Source organism: Hirundo rustica, chromosome Z (genome assembly GCF_015227805.2).
Source record: "Hirundo rustica isolate bHirRus1 chromosome Z, bHirRus1.pri.v3, whole genome shotgun sequence".
NCBI lineage: Eukaryota > Metazoa > Chordata > Aves > Passeriformes > Hirundinidae > Hirundo > Hirundo rustica.
Window position 1 is genome coordinate 15125233 of NC_053488.1, and position 27001 is coordinate 15152233.

The window sequence follows — 27001 nt, forward strand, 5'->3', positions numbered from 1 at the left end:
TCCCCCTCAGAAGCCAAAAAACAAAATGCACTTGGTTCAGAAGAAGTGTGAAATGAGAGATGGTTTTGCTTTGTGCTTTGCTCAGTGTTGCAGTATTTCAGCACAGCACTGAACCATGGCCTGTGCTGTCAAGGAAAAGCTAACACAAGCACCAACCTGCACTGACCATCCTGATGTGAGGGTGCTTTAGTTGCTGGTGTATTGGTAACAGGTTGAAACTGGAGGTGGGGGTCAGAGAGTTAAAGGCTACATGAATTGTTCTTGAAAGCAGATGAATTCTGTCACTTTTATAAACAGTAAGCTGTGAGAAAGCAGCCGAAATTACTGAGGCTCAAACATTGTCATCTGGGTAGGATATTTACCAAAAAAGAGCTCACCATTGTTGCTAAACCTGTAAGGTCTGCAGACCACAGGATGGAGCATGTAGTTCTGTGGAGAAACACACAGCTGATTTTTTCTGATGTCTGTATGGATCCGCTGGGAAAAGCTGCAAACAATCCCACAGGCAATCCCTGGGAGTAGATCAGTGCAAGAGTGCACTGACATAAAAGGTTGTTCTCTTACCAAGTGCAAGCTGGACTTAAATACTGGTCTGAAGGAGATCTGGCAATAACATCTGGAAGTGATCAGCAGAAATGTTGATACATGAAATCAAAATAGTTGAGAGGGCAAAGGCTTTCCTGGGAGAAACAATGGTGTATATGGTCTACTACAACATGAATGGCCAACTGAAAGCATACGCTGAAGTAGCCTTAATTGTGCAAAAGATGTTTATTTGTGTAATGTTCAACAACAGGTATCTCAAGACTCAGTAATCACATAAAATTGACTGGAACGATGAAATGTTCAGACCAAAATCTCTGAAGAGAGATGCCCAGACTCCAGTGTCAAAAAGAGCTCTGTTAGGGAACCAGAGTCAGCTTTTGGAAAGTGCAGTCTAGTGGATCTATCTTTTTTCATTATTCCCATTAGGCATTGCATTTAATGAGGTTGACTAGTTTAAAAAAAAAAAAAAAAAAAAAAAAAAAAAAATTAATAAATGTAAACTTTTCTTTGAGAGACATTATTATAGTAAACACTGTGAGAGGAACCTTACACATTAGGCTTGCTGTACACTAACAGTTTTAATTTTCAAACAGTTTTCTTTTTCAAAACACTTTAGCATAATAAAATAACAATGTTAAAATTTTAAATTATTTAATATTATTTTATTTTATCAAAAAACAATGGAAAATTTCTAGACCAAATGAGCCCCCCTTCATTGTTAAAACTGATAGCATTAAAATGTGAAATCTAAGTTGATTCTGTATTGAATGCAGAAAAATTTTAACCACCAGACACAAGTATCATTTTAAAATAGCTAGAAAAGGCCATGAAAGACCATGAAAGAATACTTGTTTCTTCTTACTGTATTTCCTCTTTTATAATACTACTTGTGTGCCTACTTTGTCTTTTTTCCCCCTCAATCTCTCACTTTCTTAAGCTCACAGGCTACCTGTAGAGACTTTTTGAGTATTAAGGGCTGTGAGCAAATCATGTTTGTGTGCATGCAAGCTTATTCTCACTTTTTAAAATCATGATAGCCATGTATTTATCAGTTTTTGAGCACAGAAAAATAGAACAATTCAGCATATGAATAATTCAGATCAAGGTAGTTTTAGGTACTAAACCAAATAAAATAAACATAGTATTTTTGAAGCGAGACTATTGTATGCAAATTTTCAAATCAATTTCTTTAAAATGTTGGGTTTTGTTGTTTATCACTTATTCCTTACAGGAAGATTAATTTACTCACATATGTACTTTTAGATGTTATTTCCTGGATTTTTATGCCTCTCTGTTATTATGATATCTGAGTGACATAAATGTATTTCCTATTACAAGATTTTCATAGGAACAAATGGATTTCATGTGTTTAGAGCCTTAAGCATTCTGATTAAGAGTTCCAGATTTCACGCAATATCATACACTCGTCAACTACCTTGAATTGTACTGATGGTGTTGGGGTTTTTTGTAACTATTGGCCTACAAACTCTTCAATTAAATGACTATCAAAAGCAAAATTCAGATTCCAATATGGTATGGAATTTTACATACTTTATTCACAGCTTAAATCTATTCTTAACAACCGAAATCTATAAACATTGACAAAATTGTGCCTCGTAATGCAAAATTTCTTGGGCTTTTTAAAAGGAAGGTATTGCATGCTATTAAAAGAAAGCATTTAGAACCAGTTTCATCTAAGAATGTCTATTCCACAGGAAATTTAACATAGTTACTTTGATTTTCAATTCCTTGCCCATTATTTCCATGTTTGGAAGATTAACCTCATCAGCTTCAGAAAGAACATCAGCTTAAATTCCCCAGAAGAAATATTCTTCATTATTTCTATTGTTTTCAATGAGATCATTACACTGCCATATAATAATTACCACAATTGATTTGAAGCTCAGCTATGTGGCAGTGAGAGTTGGGGAAAGGGCATCACGTGAAAAGAACTGTGGTTAATTAACTATCCACTGAAATCTCAAAGTGATACTTCTAGGAGGAGTTAGGATCATGCAAGAGAAAACTTTCTTCAGCTTTTCTACACTTCCCTTTGCTTCCCAAACCTGCATGTGCTGAGACATGTGACACACAGTGAAAAAAATTGTTTTACAGCAATAGTTTCAGGTACATTTTTTTGTAAACGTGAAAAATTCCAAGTTTCTATGTACATGCAATTTTTGGTACTTCAGGTACCATGAAAAAGTATCTGATTTCATTTTGTATTCACAGAGATGGGAAGGTAAAAATATTAATACCTTAAAATTTTTTTAAAAGGTCAGGAAAATACTGACTTTGAAATAAGTTGGTTACATGTGTCCCTTTTGTGCAATGATGATTGTAAAAATATTTATAAATGCATAGAAAGCATTGTAGCTGGTTTTTGTTTATGCATTTTGATTGCATTACACTGCTTGATCCAGGGGCCTGGGGACTGGATCGTTTCCCACACGTTTTAATGCAGGGTACAGTCAGGGCACTGTCTCCTAAATACCTGTCTCTGAGGAAAAGACCTAGTGTGCTGAGTGTAGAGTGTAATTGCCACCAAAGTTATGCCTGAAAAATTAAAATAAAAATGGGTTCAGGGTTTGAGAGACTTGAACGATCGAAAATGTTGTAGAATAATTTCATCAGGCATGCTTTTTTTTTTTTGAAGACTGGTATTTCCTAAGGTTCTCCCTGCATTGTCTTGGCATTTAAATATTTTTTACTGTAGATTTCTTGGTAAATGTAAATCTGGTATTTATTGCTTGTTTCAGATTCACTGAGGATGAAAACCACTTGTGTAAGTGTGTTAAAATTGGGGAACACAGACTTCAGAATCTGATACTAATTTCTAAAAATGCAGTCAGATATCTGATATTTGAAAAGTTGTAGGCAGTGATATTTTTTAGGATTCACATTGGTTATTCAGCTACCTTTTTAGCATAGTGGGAATCCCTGCCTTCGCAAACACTGAAGGGGACTAACTTATTTCTCTTCTCTTGTTGCTGCCAAAGTACAACTTCCCATAAATAAAAGAAACCGTTCCTCTTGCTCAGCTAGTAAGAAAAATCTTAAATAATATTTTGTGCCATTTAGAGACCAGCTATATCTCCTAGCTGCCTTCTTTTTAAGATACAAATAATTATGAGAGATAATAAAAATAAATGTCCCTTCTAGCTCAGCTCCACACTCAGAGACCTCCAGCTTGAGTTCAGTGATGCTGCCAGTGGAAATATTTGACTCATCAAGAAGCTTGAGCTGAAGTTCAGGTGATGTTGGCACTTGAAATAATGCTGAAGTGGGAACAGACCTGCACTTCAATCTGCTGCAACTCTCAGTCTCTGTTCATGTTTCAGTGTTATTTGGTCACCCTCAGTTCAGTACTATGACTTAGGGAGAAGAGTTACAGCTGAACTTCACAGAGGCAGGCTGTATGTCTTTCTGACAGCTGTGAAGTGGTTTTGGTTTGTTTTTACTTTGCTTCACTTGAGGTAAATGCTTAGTCTAATGAGGTACTTTGTGTCATCAATGTAAGTGGTGAATGAGGCCTCCACTTCCATAGAAACAAGTGAGAATTAGCACTGGTGATTTTATTTCAGAATCCTGAATCCTTTGTCGTTTGCTTGCTTTTTTCATTGTAGAGATAAAGTGACTACTCCTCTCTATTTAGATGTCAAGACAGGTCCCACGCATTTATCACATGAGGCTAACAAAACCACACATTCTGAGAGTGAAGTCATGCCCTCTGTGTGAGGTTAATATATAGTATGGCATTGGCCAATTTACAGAATTTATATATGGTATTTGCAGAACTTATTGTAGAATTTATGTATGGTAAATAAATATTGCAGAATTTATGTATGGTGAGTAAGTATTACTTCCTGGTTATATGTGACCTTTTCAAGTCTTGCCTAAATAGTCCTTGAGCAAAGTAGTTATATTAGTGCTTTCATGTTTAAACTGTCACATTTCTATTTTGTTCTGCTGTTGATTTTGATCAGCAGAAGCTGGCTTCTATTTGTACATTTCCTTGAATTGGAATAAAGGGGACTTCTATTATAAAACCTAATGTCAGACTGACTCCATCTAGAAAGTAACACATTTTAAAGGTCATATAAAATAGGCCATTCTCAGCTCTTTTTTTCTGAATATGTTTGATTAAAAATAGTTTGCTCCGTTTATTAAATCACTGGTGTTTTCCCTTTAGGGCCAACTAAAGCAGAAGCAGATTTACATTTGTCATCAGCTTAAGGTCACAAATACAAATGGATTAGATAATGCTATACCTTTTCCTACTACTGAATTATCAATGATGAATTATTTATCATAAAATTAGGCGCACATACCAGGAGTCAGTTGAGTATAAAATGTTACCCTGAGAGCATAGCCAGGCATTTCAATCAATGTGTGTTTACATCTGCACAAGCAGATGTATTTCCAGTGTAAAGTGTGATAACCTGCAACTCTGAAAGAAACTGGCTTTGATAAGAGTTGAATCAGACCCATGGTATCCCAAGTGACATTTATGAAGAATATACTTTGGAGTCGATTTGTGAAAAAGAAAAAAGCCATATTTGCCTTTCATTGTTTAAAGAAGATGGAGAGATGGATGCTTAAAAAGGGGCATTGTGCTCTCCCTTTTTATATAATTTTGTTTCTATGGCAACTGTGTTGCAACTACTATCTTAAAGTAAACATTCAGCTCAGGAGAATTCAAATCCTATGGTTTATCATCTCTGTTCATTTGGTTCTCTGAGTGACAAACCTAATAATTTTGGGCTGACCCAGAGACTGAATCAAAAAACCCTTGTCACTTTTATAACTCTTATTTTGCTCTGCAGTCTAGCTTGGATTTTCACTGACGTTAAGTACAGCTCTCAGCATGCTTTACAGAGTTGCACACCTGGGGCTCTCCCGTTTTCCCCACTGTGGCTGCTAAACATTCCACAGCTCACTTGGTGAAAGTGCCGATTCATAATGCCCAGGGGGTGTTGCAGATCTCCATTTGAAGACTAAATCCATAACTTTGTGATGCTAAGCACCTTCAGTACATCTGAGAAGTGGAAGAGGTGTCTGCATGAACTCGATGACCTGAGATTTGAATGAATTTTTCTAGGAAATTCCAAAGTTTTTTTTTCCTTCATTTCAACAGAATTAAATTCTGATTATTTCTGTAAATTATTTTTTATATAAACTGAACCTAAAAACCTAAGGCAGTGGAATAACCATCCCGGGAAGTGTTCAAAAAATGACCGGATGTGGCACTTAGTGCCATGGACTAGTTGGCAAAGTAGTGTTCAGTCAAAAGTTAGACTTGCTGATCTTGAGGGTCTTTTCCATCCTTTTCATGGTTCTATAATTGTATGATTCTCAACTGGACTAAAAATCACAACCAAACAAATATTACATACCAATTATCAGAAGGCAGAAGAAATAACTTGTGCATTCCACGACAGCAGTTCAACAGCTTTTGTGCTCGCTTGGTTAAACTATACGTGTGATATTAATATAATATGACAGCCCTCAAATGCAATTAAGCATGTGGGCTGGTAAGACTGGAACAGTTTTTCCATCTCAGGCTCAGAAATCAAAGTTAACAGGACCAATTTGATGTATACACTCCATTACAAATGTGAGGAAGAAATAGTCTGCTTTCTGCTTCTTATGTGGGAATGAAAAGAGTCATTAATAAAGTGTGAGTGAAAACTGAGATAAAACATGTGAAGTCAGACTTCTTCAGCAATTTATTATTCTCTCTTAGCAATACTGTGCCAAAATACTGGGAACTGATAATCCATGGTTCCATTTCAGCCATTGTCAGAGCCATTGTCAGTCATTCAGAAAAAAATTTAAAGTTTCCAGGCTATTGATAAAAGCTTGTAAAATTAATAAAGGAAGAAATTATGAGTTCTTAGAAGTGAGTTCCCAGGCTAAATTTTTTATTAAACATTTTTCAAGTATATGGAAACTGTGAAGAATGGCAGTACTGTAACCAAGCATGAGCAGAAAAACATAACAAAAACTATGATGTGTAATTGAAATGAAACTGACTAGTAATGAAAAAGGAGAAATAATCATGAAATCTTTCCTATTATACAAAACAAAACTGTGGGAAGAGTTAGTTCTTGGGAGAATTTTCATTTTTACTCATGCGCAGTAATCTTAAGTAATTCTAGTAATCTCATTAGAAATGTGTTGTCTGTAACTTACACTCTTTCTGGTTAAACTGAGTATTTAGGACTGAAATTAGAAATCTAGATAAAAAGGCCAGATTTTCAAATGTATTTTGCAGTTGTAATTTCCTTTTATTTGCATGGCATTTTTGCATAGGAAATGTTTAATGATAACCAAGCATTTATATTCAACTACGTGAGTGAAGGGCTTAGGAGCTTAATTTATTTGTGTGCAAATGTTTGAATTATTTTTGTTATGAATAGTATCTTGTTAAAAAATTTGTTGAAACAGAGAGATTTGAGCATTCATCTGTTCTGCAAAATCAAGGTTAATTGATTTGTCATCTTCTTGTATTTCTTTCTATCCCACTGGAGGACCAGCTGATGGGGAAACTACAATTTCCTCAAATGAATGACATTAGTTTCCTGTTCTCCAGTTTATATCTGAGAAAACTACACTTCAGATATTTCCTAGGAATTTAATGAGGTTTAGCTCATTAATACAGGAATTGTAATTTGTGATTACCAAAAAAAAAAAAAAAAAAAAAAAAAAAAAAAAAAAAAAAAAAAAAAAAAAAAAAAAGCGCTATAAAAATATGGCTTCTTTTACTACTCTTGTTTCTTTATATCACAATCAGTTCCTGAATGGAAGAACATTCAACATGCAATATAATACTTCAGTCGACAGGGCATTTTGGCTATTAGTCTAAAAAATCAGCACATCCCACCCCTCCCACCCCCCAAGTGTAAATATGTCAATACCATGCTATGGGCAAATATTATTGTTTACATTGTACAATGTATGTTTGCAGTATTTGGTTTTTTTCCCTGCACAAACACAAATTTCCGTAAGTTCCTTCTTGAAGGAAAAATATCAGATATTATTTGCTGGAGAGTGGATATGCAAAGATTTTTAAAATATTTTTCCAACATTTAAAAAATTGCTTAAGATTTTTCTGTTGAAGTTATCTTCTTTAACACAGAGGCATCACAGTCATTAGGATAGACTACATGAATATTAGACTATATAGGCAAAAGAAAAGTGATAAAAGAATGGTATGTTTGGAAATGCTGATAAAATGTTACGCAGGCTAGATAATATCTTGGATATGTTAAAGCATTTTTAACATTGAACATTAAGCTTCACAGAAGCTGCTTCTGGAGCAAACAGTTTCAGAAATGATGGAAATTTGCAGCATTGTACACAGAGTGTTGGCAGTCATTTCCTTTGATGGCTTTGGTTTCATACAAAATTTCCAACCTTTTAGCATTCTTGCAGTATGCAACCATTTTGGCAGAGGCATACTAGTAATGCAAAGGCTTTGAAGAAAACAGTGACAAGATAAAATAGTCCTTGAAAAGCCCAAACCCAACAGCACAGTGCCTAAGCCCATAGCTGCAGAGCCAGGGTGAGGATTTGGGAGCCTTGGATATATGCAACTGCTGAGTTTTGGACTCTGGAAAGTTTTGACAATCAGGTCTTTCCCTGGGTCTCTTACAGTAAAACCTAATGGGAAACCTGAGGGAAAACTTCCGACACTTTTCATGTGATCAGGAATTATCTACTCTTTGCAATTGTCGTATAGGAACCATGTCGATGAAGTACAACCTAAATGTGAGCCAGTGTTCCAAACCAGTAGTAATCCTTGCTATTTTTTTCAGTTGTTAAAAATAAAATAATTTCTGTGCACACACTCGCTATTTTGGTTCATAACATCTACTGAAACTGAAACTATTGAAATAGCTGTAGCAAAAATTCATTGCTTAGCAAGAAAAATATGTTTTTACATTTTATTTCCAGTTTATTTCCATTTACAGTATCCCCTAAATATCAGTGTTATCTTCTCAATTTTTACAGAAGTGAGATGGTACTTGGATAGGATTTATGTCACAAGCCTCTACGTCCAATGACTGTTGAACTAGAATTTGGAATACATTCTCTTTAAATCCTCTAGACTGAAAAGCATGTTTTGTACATAGTTTTAATGTCTGAGGTATGTTTCTAATATGCAAGTTTTGGGTTTGGGACTCAGAATATAGACTGCTCTCTTCAAACCATGACCAACTCCCATGAACAGAAAGATATTACAATGTGCTCTCCATATTTGTACTTGCACTCATTTGCAGTGTGGGTACTTAATCTCTGCATTTAGTTTAGATATGTAAAATTAGGATACAAACATTCCCTCTTTTATGTGTGATTTTTTTTTTTTTTTTATTTAAAAATGCAAAATGTCATGTACCAATACGCCCATACATCTCTAGCAATCCTATGGTTTAAGTCCTATATCCTCTGGTTTCTATGTCTAGCCAGACTATTAAATAGTATTTTATACTTAAAATTCCATGAAATACCAAATGGACATTCTTCAGCTTCTAAATATAACTCCTGCATAATGGTAATTATGCATATTACAATGTTATATATTTGTCTTTAGTTAATTGAATCAATTTAGATGATTGTAAGAAGTATGGAGTATGACTGTATTTATGAATTGGAAAGTACATTAAAACAAATACAGGAGAGAAGTGCTAAATGCTTTTTGTACTATATTGGCAGCTGACTCCCGTTCCTCATGAAAATTCTGTCCAGCAAATTTGCCCATGACAAACCTGAAAGCATCTCTGTTATTTTTGAGAATTTTATGTGTGATTTACTGTAAGACAGTTTTCAGATGCAAATGGTTTGTGTCTTAGGAATGGAGGAATACATTGAAATTCAACTTACTGTATTAGATTGATATTAATTTATCTACTACAGTAGTAGCCACAGAATTATCAGTGTTTTAGGAAAATGTTAATGATTAAGAGCTATAAAATATCTTTTTGTCATTTTTGAACTGGTATATGAAATTGGATTAAAAGTATAGAAGTAGAAACCAAAAAATGTAACACTTACTTGTATTGTTTCTTCATTTGGATTTTTGTGCATTTGAGAAGGTAATAAATGCAAAAGTGAATCTTCTGAAAGGGTCATTAAGTCTCTTACAACTTTTGAGTATTTAAGGACCAACCTCATAAGCAAGTAATGGTATCACTAGCTTTACCAGGTATTTTTTAAATTTGCGAGTCTTGCTTCAATGGAAGGGAGTTGGAGGCTTTAACACTTTAATGGGTGACTTCTATCCAATATATGCCTTTTTCAGCAGCTCACATAACACAGGCATGCAGCCAAGAGTCAGGTGTGTTACTATGGTTCTCTGTTGAAATGAATGTGCTCAGATTAATGATCCTGCCTTAGAAGCCTCACGTGTATTAGAAGTTCAGGATGACACTTCTTTTTCTTTGACCTGATTGATTTGCAGAATTAAGTTAGTTTCATTTGTGATTTGCATCATGTGCATCACCTGTAACTTTTGTCTGCAGATTTTCCACATGACGTATGATCTGGCCAGTGCAGTGGTGAGAATCTTTAATCTGATTGGAATGATGCTTCTGCTGTGTCACTGGGATGGTTGTCTACAGTTTTTAGTACCATTACTCCAGGATTTCCCACCAGATTGCTGGGTGTCCCTAAACGGTATGGTTGTAAGTATTGTTCATTTTTCATTGTGCTTTCTAAACATTATTTTTCTAAACATTTAGCTTCAGAATTTAGTGTAAAAACACATGCCTAGTAATATGCTGGCCTGCAATTTACTCAGAGTTACTTTCCTATTTTGTTGGCTCACTTGCTAATGAACTAAAGTTTGCTTTGTTGTCCTTATGGTCAATAAAATTATATTAATTCATTGTCAATAAATGAGCCAGAAAATATTTCAAGTTTTAAAGCAATTCTAGTTAATTTACTATTATGACCTTAAAAAAGACACCAAAAGAAATATGGAAACATTCAGTTCACCACTGCTTTCAGTGTAGGTCGCAATTTCAGAATGCTACTGAAGGTAGATTATTGACATTAGTTTCCTGTAATGTTATCCTCACTTGGTAAACTTCTGAGTTATGTAATGATCCATTGTTTCCAACACACAGATCAAGATTTTTATAAGTAAAATAAGATAAATAGATTCAGTTGTATAATAGTTTTCTGTGTGGGAACAGAATGTTCAAGGACAGAATGTGACTCTGCTTTATTTATAAGGATGGGTAATGACTTTCTATTTAAAGGACAATGGCTGGGAAAAATACTTTTTTTTTTTTTTTTTTTTTTTTTAATGTCAGATAATGTGGCAGTATTTAGAACATTTTTTAGAAAATTCAGTGAAATTGTTGCAATAGCCAAAAAAAAAAAAAAAAAGCCCCAAGCAGCTCTCTCCTTGGTAATCTGAAAATATGAGTCTCTCCAGTTTTGTAATCTTAAGATCCATAAACCATTACCTTTACTGTAGAGGGGCATCTTGCTCAGTGTGACAAATTCCTGCTGTAGAACCTTAACAGTACTTGTTTCTTTGGGAACATGATATTGCACATTAATGCGGGAGCTCCTTGACTAAGACTGTCAGTCCTACAGACATTTGCAGACATCAGGCAACATCTGTAATGATAACCAGCATGTTTGCTGACACCTCGTTGTGCCTGCTTTTCTAAAAAAAAAATACTGACATACTTTCAAAAATGGGATTGCTACAATGAAAGTAGGTCACCACAGTGCTGACTGGCACATCTTTCCGTTCTGCTGTATTCTGTGTTCTGCTTTCTAACATCATCCATTCACATTTACAAAGCGTAAATTTTCTACCAGCTTTTTAAAGATCTAGATGAAAATCATGCTAGCGAATGACAGGAAGCCTTGGATTGCACTTAATTGAAGTATTTAACTTTCAGAAAACACTAAACTATCACATTCTCTCTGCTCCTTAAGACCTACATTCAGTCTTAAGAAAGCTGAACACACTATGCACATGCTCAGACCCTTCTTTCTGCCTACCCATACTCAGGGTTTTTTTCTGGAAACAATATTCTCTCTCTATGGTCCACATAATATTGGAAAGATCCTTTCTGAAAGTTGCAGCATTAATTTTTTTTTTTTTTTTTTTTTTAATCATCAACCAAATTGTTTATGCTAAATGAACATTGGGGAGAAATTTAATATGAAGTTCACAGCATAGTCAGTCTTGTAGGCCAGTGGCCTACAAGAGAAGGAGTGGTGGTCTGCCAGCCTGGAATCAGGAGCATGTTGAAGGCCATTGTTAGGGAAAACGTAGTTGTTTTCCAGGCTCTGGGAATAAATTCTTTAACACCAAAAAAAGACAGGGAGGCAGTCACGGAATATCAGTCCTCTAAAATGAGAGCGGAAACAGAAGGAAGTTGATAATGATGATGGTGGTTATCTGCTTTTCTCATGTATCCAGAGTCTGAGAGATGACTTCAGAGTTTGAAAGGGTTTCATGTTCCTTATACTGCCAAGAGCTTTGGCAAGAGGGAAACCTTATTCTCCTGGTATATTGTAGCATAAAACAATTTAATCTACTCTGAATTTTAACTTTTGTTACTGAAATGACTGGGGTTTAGGTGCAAAGTAAAATTTTAAACTTATTAATTTTGATCACTGGCTTGAAGACTTATTCAAGCCAATGTGTGCTCAGCCAGAAAAAGTCAGTTTTTCCTAAATGTAAGTCAGTAGCAAGTCAAAGCTTTTGCAGATAATCTGTTAATAAAAAAAGTAAGGAACTCAGAAGGATGACATAGCATCTTCTCAACTGACACAGCCCAGCCTATTCTTCCAGTCCATAGTTCCATTCTGTCTTGCACATTAGTAGCTTCAGGCTGCAGAGTGCAGAGTGCAAGAGCTTTTAAATGCCCTGTCTTGAAAGCTGTTTCATCTCTCTGAATTAATACATGAAAGTATCAGACAAGCTCATGGATTTAATTTATAAATACTATAAAGGAAAATAATGTAGATTAAATTTAATGCCACAGAGGAATAGGGAAATGAGCGCAGGTTGCAGGTTGCTTATTGCCTCTTTAAACAATGTGATTGAATTCAGTTAAAATGAAACAAATTAGTTGGATTTTTTGTATTTGAAAAAGTTAATACAAACCTCATAGTGCAACATGAAGGAGACTATAAAATGGAAAGGCCTCTCTGTAAAAGGGGATAAGATTACCACTGGTTAATACTGTACCAACCTACAACCTAAGTCGTTCAACAAATTGTTCACATTCCATTGATACACTCTCTGCCGTGATAATACTTGTGAGCCCATATTGTATCTGTGCTCTCAGCTTGAACCTCTTGGCAGTTCCTAACATAGGCCCTCATCTTGCAATGAAATGACTGCCAGAGCTGACATCTTCCAGAATATTGGTGTACTGGTCATTAAAAACAAGAACACTGGTAAATATAATACACAGGTAAGAAAGCAGCTGTTTACCCCTCTCCCTGCCCCCATTCCATCCCGTCCATTACAGACAAAGTAAGAGTCAATTACAATAGGAGGCAGTATTGCTCTTTGATGCCATTTTAGGTTTTTGACACTAGGATTTTTAAGCTCCTAAAGAAGGTCTTTTCTGAAGAAGTTTCACAGACTGTCTTAATGATGATGCCTAATTTCTCCTTGGCTCAGAAAGCCTATTATCTGCAGCTTCCTCTGTGATTTATCCTCAGCTTTCTGATCTGCACTGCTTTAGACTAGTGTAGTTCCACAATGACTCATAGACTAAACATTTTTGTCATGCCTCAGAGTTTGAGCCAGTAGTTCCTTAGAAAATTAAGTGTAAAACTTGCAGATAAAACTAGTTACACACAAAACCAGTGCTATAGTCCTCTGCTATAGTCAGTCTCTGCAAACCGAGATTCTGCATCCAGTTTCAGGTACAGTAATTGCAAAACTAGTGTGTGGGTCCCAGATGATGGGCTCACCTAGTCATGTATTATATGGGAAGGGTTTCTAGGCAAGTTCAGATGAGAAGTGACACTTTTGCCACTGATGCCATCTGTCCCTCCAAGCATCACAGCCTGTGATGAGGCATACCTTGCAGCAGATAATTACTAACAGTATCTGAAGATTCCCAACCTTTATTTTCCTGTCTGTATTTGCAATAATTAGCTGTATGGTTAGGAAAACATATGGTTCCTTAAGCAAGGTATTTGTCTTTACCTGGGCTTTACAGATTTTTTATTTATAATGTCCCTTTGTGAGATAAAAGTGTATTGGAGGGGTATAGAATTTAACTTGAATGTTGAGTTTTTTAAAACCCAAAAGAAATTGTAAAGCTTTTGGAAAGGCCTTACTTTTCTGGCATTTCCCCTGGCAATCAGCTAATGTTTGTTCAGTAAGAGCCTATCAGGTACTCTGATTTATTTTGTTTTGTCTTTTCCTTTCTGTCCTTGCAGTTGGATTGTTTGCAGCTCTCGGGGTGTTCAAGGATGGATTTAGTAGCCTGGAATTTTGCATTGTATTGACCCTCATTTGTGTCTCATAATTTCCTTAGGGGCAAAAGAAATCAGATCTTCATCTCTGACGGTATCAGCATTTCTAGTAAAAGAATTTTGGAATTTCTGCTATAGTATCTGGAAGTCTCTCTCATTATAAAATGAATTACTTAAATGAATATTTGATATTCAGAAAGGCAGGAGATAGTTAGGATTTATAATGCCCTAAGAGCTATGCTAACATATATGTAATATATAAAAAAGCTATTTAATATACCACCCAAAATTACAATTTTAATTCTCAACATTTCTGACTAATGAGCACCATTTTCAATTACACCATCACCTTTTTTTTTTTTTTTTTTTTTTTTTTTAAGTAAGACCTCTGCTTTACTTAGTGGAACTCAAGGGTTTTATTAGAGCAATTTTGATGTGTTTTTCTGCCTTGGGTTTTGTCCTTTCTGAAAAAGCATAAGCTTAGCACCTTCTTCACTATTGGGTGCTTAAAAAGTATGGACCATATGGGAATAATGTGATTCCTAGAGGCACTGAGGATCTGATAAGGTATACTTCTACTCAAATGTATTTGAATATTTATATTAATGTGTGTCTAGTTAGTTAATGCAGTGCTGCTTGGAACATATAAAAGTGTGAAATTACGTATCAGAGATGGACTGGGATCAAAATTACTAGAATTGCTTAAGTCAGATACTCTGTTTACAACACAATTTGGAAATACAGTAATATTACAACAATATGTAACTGACATTCTTAGGACTAAGACACAGGTATTTTTAAATCTACAGTGAGTAATTGCATTGCTTCTGTTACGTGCAGCTGTTCAGAATTCAGTTGCTGGTCTCTCCTGCCCTCAGCACTGACCTAGTCACTGAGGTCAGTCTGCTTCCTCCTGCATTAAGATGATGAAGTAATGACCTGTTTCACTGGTCTGGCATGAAGTGATAGCTAAAAATATATTAGCTCAGGAAAATACATTAATTTGTGTGATTTGATAGTAAAAGAAACTGCGGATGTGCGGTGCTAAAACATGGGCCAAGTTTAATGCGGACTGAGGACACGCATTAACTGCAATACCAAAATTCTATGCCGAGCTAGTGAGGACTGGAGAAATAAGGATGTCTGAGGATGCTCTTGATTTAATTCAGTGTGTCGCGATCAATGAAGAAGAAAACAAATCAGGTTCTGATTTTTACCACAATTGCTGGGGATCTAGGAAGCCCACATAGGTTTAGACTTATGCCTTGTTCTGTTCTCTGACGCGTTAGCAAGTAGTCTGATTTTGCAGGCCTAGAATGAGAAGTAGTAATAATTTTAATAATTATTCTTTCCAAACACTTTGTTTCCTTCCAGCCTCTTCAGTGTAATATTTTATGCATTTTATGATGTCTCATATACTTTGGGCTGTATTTTTGACAGTAGATTTTTTATGTGCTTAGATAAAAACAGTTATTTTCCCCAGCCTTACAGTTATTGAGATTTCTTTATATATATATATATATATATTATTTCTGCCATTAATGTCTTCTCAGATTATAAATTTTACTCTATGGTCTTAATGCCATGAGCTAATTCAGATGTAGAACCCTAAGAACTGAAAAATGAAGGTGCAAAATCAATTACAGGGAGGTTAAAACTTTCTAAAAGCTTAAAAATAGGGAAGGTTGTACTTCAATATCTGGATTTTTAATTTCCTCAAAAGGGAAAACAATCATTCAGAGTCATTCCCAGTTGTAATCACACAACTCCACCAACTCTAAAAATTGTTTAGCATTGCAAACTCAACTATTGTCATAAGCCCTGCCACCTTACCTTACTCTTAAAAATGCTTAAAACGAAAGTTATAGTATTGATGTAATTATTTAATGCTGCTGGTGATGGTTATTTCCATAGATATTGGTGCCTAATGCAACCAAGTGGAAGTATCTAAGTTAGGACACATTTGTAAGTGTTAATTGTAGCACTATATTGCTGATGTGATAATAGGTGCTAAAGATGATGACTTCTGTAATGAATTAATTTGCTGTCTTGCATACTTCTGTTTCTTTCAGATAGAAAGATTATTCTCATCCCTATATGGGATGAGAATAATGAAACAATTATTTAGAGGGAGCATGCAAAATCAACTTGATATACTTAGAAGATACTAACTTATTTCCATAGTTTTTCTGTGTTTTCAAAAAAGCTATAGAAATATGTCAGGAAGCAGATGCAAGGAAGAACTTGCTTATTTTTCATCAAAGTTTAGTTTCCATGTTTCTCCTTCAAGAATCAACACAACTCATAAATGCTTATGCTGCAGTATATTGTGAAGGGATTTCTGGTAACTGTAACTACAAAATATTTTATGTACATTTTACACTGGAAAGAATAGAAGAAATTGCACATAATACTGTAAAGCCTGGTGTTGTGTTTGATAGACATTCGAGGGAAAAATAAAGACTCATAAAGTGTGCCCTAAGCCATTTCTTTATTAAAAAAAAAAAAAAAAAAAAAAAAAAAAAGTGAACTAAAGTAAAAGCATAAATTGGACCTCTCATGTTTTAGGACCTTGTATCCCATATTTGCCCTGGAGTAAATATTCAGGAGGTGTTATAAGCACCACATGGCCAAAAGCAGGTTCTCTGTTGTAGAAGAGAGTGTTCCCTTTGTTCTGGGTAGCTGGATTAGTCTACTTTGCTCTGTAAATTTAAAATGTTTATCTGCATGTATATTGAACTAGAACATAAATGTGAAAAAATTACTTTGAAGTAGCTCTCCATGGCCTTTTCTCTTGGGATTGGAGTATCCAAAAACTGAACTCTTGGAATATTCATGGCAGACCAGGTTTCCCAGAATCAACTCAGTGTAGATATATCCAGATGAATACCATTCATATACAGCCGTTCTTCAGCACTTCTTCCCCTTTTTCATTGCAAACCTTAATTAAAATGCACAGCCTAATTCTTAGTCTGTATGACTTAAGACTGCACAAAAATGTGGTTTGCACAAGGTGCATATTTTTGTTAAGGGGTCACTATCACAATCAGATTTTCTCAAGAGTAGTGATTTTACTGCTTTTACCTGATGGGTTTTGCCATATCAAATCTGAATTTTCTATACAAGGCTATTCGACATCTGACTCATTCTAATATTTAACATGCATCTGGAGAGAAGTCTCTACTGGGATGCAATTAGGCATGAAAAAATAGCCATGTGAAATTGTATATTTAGAATGCTTACATTTCACATTAGAAAAAGAATGAAAGCAAGATATTTTGTTCTTGTTCACGTAATTCTAAACCAAGTCACTCTGATCCCTGAGAAACTTGAGATATAGGTCTGTGTCTACCAGACCTATGTCAGTAGTGTGTCAGATCTGTAATCTTGATTCACAAAATCCCAGATGAAGAAAAGAGGGTTTTATAATATTTCTTTTTAAAATCTGGTTATTTATGAACTTCTCTCTCCATGTAAATTTTAATATTTCATATTTACACTTTAATTTGAATTTGAATGAAGCTAAAAGCTTCCCTGTGAAACTGGAAGTCTCATTTTGCATTCACTTCTTGTTACAAAACATGAGAAAAAGAGGAAATATATGGCATTATATTTTCTTCCATTTGTTTTAACCTACTAATTTTCCTTCATGTCTGAAATGGTTTTGTCCATACTATTTATATGTGTAAGCCAGGGATGTACACAATTCATTTGGATGTAGGCTGCAAGTATTTTGCCCCTTTTAAAAATATAGGATAATTTTCTTTAAGATTGCTCTCATCCATCTGCTTTCCTGCTCGTCCTGCTTTCTGCACACATACTTATTTGAGCAGGCTCAACCTGAACTAATTCAAATAGAGGTCTAAAACTTTTGGAAAATTAATGTAATAAAAATCGTGGAAAATATTTTTATGGGAAAATCTTCACATTCTCTGAAATATGCAGCATATTATTTAATGTTGTTGCTAATGAGTAATTTTTTAATATTTTCTAGATGTGTGTAGAGATGTTTACATATTAATTGTAACAGCAAGCAGTGAATACTTTAAGTATCAATAGCTTAAACTACTGAATGCCTTTTAAATATATATTTGCTTTCTTTCTGCTATCTGAATTTTTATATTTGTTCATTTATGCCATATGAGATAATATTGACTATGTAAGGAAAAGAACCAAACCCTATGGTGAGAATTTCTCTGGCCATATGCCACGTTTAATAATTTGCACTGGGTTTCTTTTCCTCATGTTAGTGAAAAAGCAATATTATCATTAAAAATTATTAGTATTTCTCATAAAAATGTGATATAAATAATTTACTAATCTAATTTAGCTGCAAAAGTAAAACCATTTCTCCCCAAATTTAAAAAAGAACCCCAAAACATTATTGACATTGCTTTAATTTTTTCTTCTTGTTTAGAATTGCTGGTGTTTATTACAAAATGTTCATGACAGTCTCCTGTGAAGTGGATTGGAGCAGAGAGAGATATGCAATATGAGGCCTTGTTTAATAAAACAGTATTTCCTGTATTTTGGGGTACTGCTAGCATGAGAGAGTTGCTTTGAAACTACCTCTTTGAAAGCCAGCAGTTGGCATTTGAATGAGATAAGAAAATAATACACATATTCTTCACAAGTGACTCATATTCCCTTTCTAATCCATCATATTCATCATTTTAGTCACTGTGTTTGATCTTTTATGTTCAGAATACGATGAAGTTAGCTTGCAGTGGAGGGTAGCCTAGTACTTTGACAATAGTGCATATTGTCAAAACAGGATTATCTACATTGGTATAGATAGGGAGGGAATTAACATGAACAACTGTCTACTTAGTAGCGATATTTTCAAGTGGAGTGCGCTCAGACTGCTCATTCACTTTTACAGAGTACTTGGGTACTAGTCAGGAATAAAGGCAGTGTACCACTCATTTGTCACTCTGAAGTGACATGTAATATCCCTCTGCTTACCTCTAATAGTAAAAGACTTAACATATTTCTCTTAGATACAACTAGAAAAGTTATGGCAAACTTAAACTCAGCTAAATGTTGCTAGAACAATGTTGACAGAAGTTTCCTGTCTATTTTAATAGCTTTTTTCAGGTGTTCAGAAATTAAGTCTATCATCCTTGGTAAAAACCTTTGCTGGGAGCAAAATAAAACTAAGATTTGTGTGATTAGAAAATGCAAGAGCTCACCCTGGAAATGTACACTCCAGAGCATTACATTTCCAGTAGGTAAAGACAGATTTGACCCTGGAATTTTTTTGACCTATGCAGATGTCTCTATATGAGCTCTCATAACCCATGCTATTCACCTAAATGCTGCCTGTCCTGTACCACCATCTCTCTATATGAAACACAGATGCAATACGGAATATTTAAATGTACTTTTACCTTCTTGTTTCTCTCTAACTCTGATTGTCATGGCTTTACTCTTGCAGTAAGACCATCCTGCTGCTACATACACTTTTGTGCATATAAAACTTGAGATAAAATAATCCTTTTCTCTGTTGTATGAATAAGCAAGGATGAGGTTTCTTTGCAGTTTTGCAGTCTGTATCTTGTCAAAGAAGCTGTTTATGGAAATACATAAATGCTGAGAGGAAGTGACTTTAGACTAGATGGTGTATTGCTCCTAAGTAAACGTGTTTTGCAGATCGATAAAATATACTAAACCTAAGCCACTCTTGTTGAATTTTTATGAAGGAAACTCTCCCACACACACGGAGTGACATCAGGAGGAGAAAGAAGGAATGCTACATTTTAAATAGAAATAGAACATCTGAGGTAGAAGTTGGGTTTTTTCAAAGCCGGAGCCAGTGCACTCAACCATTGCAACATGATATTTAAGGAAACATAAAGTTGGCATGTGTATAGATAAATAAAAGATGAAGGGTTTCTAGGCTTTAACAAAGCTTGTTGTTTTTACTCTTTTGCTTTTAAAATCTTTCAGGCTTGGTATAAGAAAATGCTCACTGCTTACCCATACAGAGAATACATACACATGTGCCAAGAGACTATCTAGAAAATACTCTTAAAAATTTCTCATTAATAATGTTAAAGACAAAAACATGCCATTTAAATTATTCACTTACAGTGGTGACACTGAATGCTAGATCTGAATTAGAAAATAAATATGCATGGTATCAATTAAAAACACACCGAACTGCAATATATTATGTGTTTCTAATCAATAGTGACTGTCAATTTTATTTTAAAAGATAGTAAAAAGCATTATATTTTTCTGTTTTGAAGAATGAAAACTATCTTGATGTATATCCCCTGATGACCTTCCTTCTACTGAGTGACCTTGTTCCTATTCACAGTTTTGACTGTAATTGTTGGATTTGAAAAACACTTTAGTGTACATACATACATACATACATATATATATATATATTTTAACACAAATTTTAGGATTTTTGATGTAAACTTCAGAAGGAAGAAATGCGATCCAAAATTAGATTCAGAGGTTAGATTCAAGACCATTTTAAACCTAATTTAAATGAAACAATAACTTCACTCTGTAATGTTTATCGGGGAGTTATTAAGCTATTTTTAACTGTAACTCAGCTTAAACTTGTCTGACCTATGTGCTTGGAGGATGCAAATCATGGTTGCAATAAAAACAAATGATTGTTTGTCACTGTTCAGAGGGAGTGCCCTCTGTGTGCGGAGTGCCATGTTTTGCTACATTTATTAAGATTCAAACATTGCCGGGGTACTGGTTTCAAGACAAAGTTAACTGACCCTGTCTGAAGTGAGTGGTTCTATTACTTTGTTTTGACAAACTAACTAAAAAAACTAAAAATGAGGCTACTCTTTTGATTCTACTTAACATTAAGTAGATATACTGTGGATTATTAGATTTTTAAAATCAATCTTGAAATATAGCAGGTGCCCTGTTAACAAGCAAGTTCTAGCTAAGAAAAGTATCCAACCATTTGCATAATGCAAATTTGGGGTATTCTATTTTCCTTAGAATCTGAGTCCTTTTAGATGTTTCCTGTTTAACATCCTTTCCAACCTTTTACAAGCAAAGTAAATGTCTTACTTTCGATAAATGGATATACAAATATGTGCCCTGAATTCAAGAACTCGTTCTCTCACTGCGTGCTCTCTGCTATGTAACTTTACCCATATAAGTAAATAATTATGATGTTTGCATTCTAAGCATTCCTCTGTTCTCATTTGGAATCTTTTTTTGTCTCTCACCTGCTCCTATCTGTGGTTTATGATACCATCTCACTGTAGTATGCTTACATTAAATCCAGTGTGCTGGAACAGTATTCACTGAGTCAAATCTGCAGCACCTCTTACAGATCCCCACTGACTTTTGCCAGACTTGCAAGGGCAAACTCATCTCCTGATCTGACTGCAAAGTTCAGTTGCAAGGAAAAAAAAAACATAGATCATAAAATAAAACTAGAGCTTAAAAGAAGAGGCTGTTCTAGGGAATTTTATTTTCTCCACTGGATTTGAGCTATGAAGAAATGGGGTGTCAAGTCTATCCATGAAAACAGAGGTATGCCCAGTAGGGAAGCTCAGGAAGATAATGGATGCAGCTTTAGCTGAATAGGATCCTGAAGAGCTTATGGAAAGAAAAATTCTCCCCTGGAGGTGATAAAGAACACCTGCATTAACATTCTACTCTGAATCACCATCTGCAGAAGTCTGATTTTTACTGACTGTGTAGGGAGCCTAGGGAGACCTGCCAACTCACTTAGCTATCAAAGTGAAGTACCTGAAGTCAGCTGAAATGAAATTTTGGGATGCCTTTCTCTCTTAGTGCTGGTTTTCACAAACAAAACTCAGAAAAAATGGGGCCACTGGTCACTGCAGATGTCCATGTGTAAACAATAAAAAAGCGCAATATGCTTTTCCTGTTCATTGTCCATCACAGAGGATTGTGGTGTTCTTTCTGTGCCTCTCTCCCTCAAGCATCAGTGCTAGTCATCCATGTCTGGCCTCACCCGAGGGTTTGTCCCCTGGCCCGGGCCACCTGCCTCAGCCTTATCTGTTTCTGTCAGAGCATTTTGTCCTCAGTATCTACACTGAAGAACCTGGGTTCCTGTAAACTACTCACCTAGCAGATGTTTTAGTCGCTCTGCAGGATAATTTTGCAGATCTTCCTGTAATCAAAGCATGTAGTTTAACTTTTAATTGCAGCAAGGGACTTTCTTATTTTTTTAATGTTGTAGCCATGAAAGTATCCCAGGGGCTTTCCAAGCCTTTTAAAGTAGTTATATGACATTACCATTGTTCTGTGGATGAAACAGTTGTTTCATAGATACTTGCTATGTAACTATGAGAGGGCAAGTTGGCTAAATAAAAGTTAAGCCTCCCACTAAACCAGTTTTCTTAAAGCCCCATTCAATCTGGCCTTGATTACTTCAAGGGGTGGGGAGACAAACACAACTCCTCTGGGCAACTTTTTCCTGTGTCTCACCATCCTCACAGTAAAGAATTTCTTTATATATCTAATATCTAATATAAAACTACTGTCTTTTAGTTTAAACCCATTTCTCCTTGTCTTACCGCTACATGCCCTTGTAAAAAGTTGCTCTCCCTCTTTTTCATAAGCCTAATACTGGTAGGTTGCTAAAAGATCTTCCTAGAGCTGCTCCAGGCTGAACAATCTCAACTCTCTCAGCCAGTTTTTATAGGAGAGGTGCTTATTCCCTTTGATCATCTTTGTGGGCCTCCTCTGGACTTGCAGGTAGAAAGTTAGACAGAGAAACAAGAGTAATATAAAGACAAACTGAATGTGTGTGGGAGTGCATTCAGGTGGGGCCAGCAGAATGTCTGCTTGCATTTTACCTGTTCCTTTTCCAAGGATGGCAAGAGAAGATGCCCAGGAAAGGTCAAACCACAGTGAGCACGGGGTGACGTTTCCTACAGTTTTCAGAAATTTGCCACTGAGAGACTGAGCTGGTATCCAGGTGTTTGACAGCTATCACTATGTTTCTCCTAGTAGTCTGCCCAGTCATTTTTTGACTGCATGTTCATATTTGTCCAGAAGCATGGGCATGGTGTCACAGGAACATGACTCTGACATGCTGCCACGTACTGCCACAATGTAAAGCTGACCTTGATGGTTATCCTTGACACTGCACCCTGCCACCAGGGTGACTGCACCTGAGAAAGCCCAGAGTGACCAAGTGAGCATGGACTGACGGCTGTACAAGGGTATCCCTGTCTCTATAGCTGTATGCTCCACACGTCTTGGATGAATGCTACAGGGTCACTCAAGTGCTTTGTTAACTCCCTCAAGGATGATAAAAGAGGAACATGTTCCCCTTCCTTCCCCTCAGAGTACGAAGCTCATATCCCCAAGATCATGATATTCTTCTATGGTTTGAATTAACCTCCCTCTGCTAGAGGAGGGAAATGAAACTTTTGTGAATCACTGTCTTCTTTGGGTTTGTTTTTGGTGTGGGTTTTTTTTTGTTGTTGTTGGGTTTTTTTGTTGTTGTTGTTGTTTTTTGTTTGTTTGTTTAATTTTTTTTTTTTTTAATGCCTGGACAATGTTTTTTGGGTGTATTTAGGCCTCTAAATAATTTTTCTTTATATTATATTACTTTGAAAGTCTTGCAGATTCTACTACGCACCTGCAGTTTTAAGGCATCTGAGTTTAAGAAAAGGTCATCAGGAAACTCAGATGTGTTCTCAGAAAAAAAAACCCAAAAAAACCCTCTGACCCAGATTCAGCCTATTTGCTTTGACACTGAGGTTTGTTCTTTTCATAGAGCCAAAATAGGTTTTCAGCTGCAGTACTATTTTGCTTCCTGCTGTCATTGCCTAATAAAATAATGCACAGCTTTTTGTAGAACGTAGTATTTGATGAAGTATTGTGATTTACCGAAAATGCAGATCAGCCTCTTGAGGGCTCAGATATTTAGTAAGGTAATTTTCTGAAGATGAGTAAACTAACCAGATGCAACCTAGAGTCTCAAAAGCATCGGGTTAGGAAATTTATTGAAAAACAGACTAGAAAAGTACCAGCTAAGTGGAAAAAAAAAACAAACAAAAAAACCCAAAAAAACCACAAAAACAACCAAACCAAAACTACACCACCCCAGCACTGACCCTCTGCCTTAAAAAATACATTACTTATATAAAACCTAGTAAAAATTATATCCTTAGACTAAGCAGAACAATACTTGAATTTGCCCATATGGTACCAAGCACCACTTTACTGGAGAAAAACCCCTGGTTTTTAAAGCACTGGATTCAGTCACTCAAATACCAATCCCACCCGTATACTGATTTTCTGCGTCATAGTATTGGTTCACCTTGATTCATTTTTAAGCAGATTAAAACATATTTGGGCTCTTCATGAGTACATCATATGTACTCATGTACATATGTACATGTACTGTAATTCACTATTTTTAGGAGGGTTTTTTTCACTAAGTACACATTCTTAAAAATATTTACAAAGGAGATGTATTTAACTAGACTATGCCTATAAATACAACAAGGAAGAAAGTGTGTCTTGGAAAATGTTCAAATATTTTGAAATATTCTTAGTGAGAAATCATTGGGATACTATTATTTTGTGCATATCTGTCTAAGTACTTTCAAAATTATGTATCAAGTTTGCCTACATATTTCCTAATAATAGCTTTTTCTGCCACTTGTGAGATTTTTTGTTTCCTGCCTTTTAAAATGTAGCTTCAAAATCCCTTTGAAGAGAATGGTGACAGCGCTCAGAAAGCTCAGTGTCCACTTCCAAAACCATATAATTTTCATTTGTCATTTTATTTGGGATTGGATGCTTCACATAATTTGCTGTCTAGTCTGAGTTGTTCACATAGTAGAGAGGTTGAGGTCCTTCTACCAAGTTCCCTTTCCTAAATTGGTTGCAAATATTGTCTGTGATGGTGTAGGTTCTTCCTAACAGTTTTGAGTAAAGCAGTACACGGTGGAGTCACGAGTCAGGTTTATGTCACTTCACTCCTTCAACTGTTTCCCAGAACTGCTCTATATTAAGCCCACATTATCATCTGCCTATTCTTGACTATCTAGATAGCTACTGTTAAAAATGCAAAGCTTTTCTTGGTGATTGCATTTTAAAAGCATTTCATAAATTGATTCAGTACTTGAGGCTGGTTAAGTAAACTGTTTCACATTATATCCAGCTCCTTTCACCAAATGAAAGGAGCAGAACAAAGAGATACATTGTCTTTAATGCACACTGAATTTTTACCTCTCCTGAATAGAGCTATTTAATGAAAAAAGTTCCTCAACGAAAATGCTTGCTTACAGGATTTATGTATTCTCTTATTAGATATGCCACTGTATTGGTTTTTCTTTCTTCTTTTCCTGTAAGAAGGTATTTTTTTTAAGATGCATTATTTGCCCAGTAGAAACCTGTAGATACACTTGCATTCAGTTATTGTGACCACACAATACTTACTGTGATTAGAACATATTTTCCCATTTGCAGGCACTGTATATCTGTTCCAGTCAGTCCCTTGTAAACAGTTGCACTTAAGTTTATTTTGGGATAAAAATCAGAGTGGTTTGAACATAATTAAAATTTGAGTGCATTATGACAAAGCAAAACAGAAGCCAACTGCCTTGATCATATTTTTAATTTATTTGATAAATTTCAGTAAGGAACGTTTTTCACTGGAGAGGTGTATTAGCAGAAAAATCAATATTTTCTGCATCAGGAAAAATAATCAAAGGAAAAATCTTCCATGCTACATTGTGGGGTTGTTGTTTTTTTTTTTTTTTTTTTGACGGCTAGTGCCAAAGACATAGCATTAAAAAGTGATAACTAATGGTAACTAATCTGCAGTGGTAAAGATTTCTAAAAACGAATTTTTAAAATATTTTATATAATAATGAAGTTGATTTCAAGTCAGGGGAGAAGGAATGCTCTCCAGAAGCAGTAATTTTGCTGAAGATGGTGCCTTCTGATCAGTTTGAAAACATGTGTATAAAAAAGAAGTCATTGCTGGTTGGCAAAGAGCTCCCTGATACCCCTCTTATAGGAGCAGTTCACATCCTGTGAGAGTTCTTTAGGGAACGGAAAAACAAATCCTTTAAAAATGCCTGTCTGCTTCCCTGCACTCTGATTTTGCTTTTCCAGAAGATGGGAAAGAGATGAAGTAACAGGTACAATTTAGAAGTATTCATCCCTTAGTTTGTCTCTGACTGATTGACCAGGGGTCTGCACTGATACTATAGATTAAATAGATTAAATTATCTCCTGGAAGTCAGTTGCTTCCACAACCAGCATCCATGCAACTGGATTTCCTAGTTATGAAGGCAAGGGGGCCTCAGGTAAACCTCTGCTAACTCTCAGGATGGTTCAGGGGCTGTGGAGAGTATTAATTGGCTTGAGCCAAACCCACAGTTTTCTGTAAAACTACTTTGTATAGACAGTCAAATTCCGTAATAGGGGAATGTTTTCTAGCACTGTTAAATTTTCATGTTGGAAAAACAGTTTGTACTTTTAATATTTTTTATTCTAAATTTTATAAAAGCTTTCTAACACCTTTGTAAGATGAAATTCTCTTACAATTCTTACTAAAATAATCCTTTGCAATGGAATGTTATTTCTTCAGTCATCTGGGTTTAGTTGAGGGAGTACAATGACCAGATAAAAGGGTGAGTCATAGTGAGCTGATTCACAGGCAAAAGAGTAGAAAAAGTACTTTTCACATAAGATTTAATTTATTATTTTGTAACTTTATATTTACAGCTGGAAAAACTACTGTATCTCTTAACTTTGCACAAAGAATGAAGAACAGTACTGAGTACTGTATAGGGAATACACCCCCATGAAACTGTGAGCATATCTTCTCATCCTTTGAATACAGTGGGCCTATTTATTTGAACATAATAACTCAAATAAATATGAAAGACCAGGCTGTGTGCATAAACCAAGTATCTGCCCTTCTGCTGCAGTTTATGAATTTTGACACTTACTCTGCAACGAAAGTTAATTCATCCTTACCTCAGAAAGGTGATCA

The 27001-nt window shown here is 35.4% G+C and overlaps 1 protein-coding gene across 1 annotated transcript in view; it reads left to right on the forward strand.

Moving 5' to 3' along the window:
- Positions 1–10079: 10079 nt before the first annotated feature.
- Positions 10080–27001, forward strand: part of HCN1 (hyperpolarization activated cyclic nucleotide gated potassium channel 1) — a 92069-nt gene continuing 75147 nt past the window's right edge. Inside the window, exon 1 of the mRNA XM_040089884.1 lies at positions 10080–10232. Within this exon, the coding sequence (XP_039945818.1) occupies positions 10080–10232 (153 nt within the window). The remainder of the gene's footprint in view (positions 10233–27001) is intronic.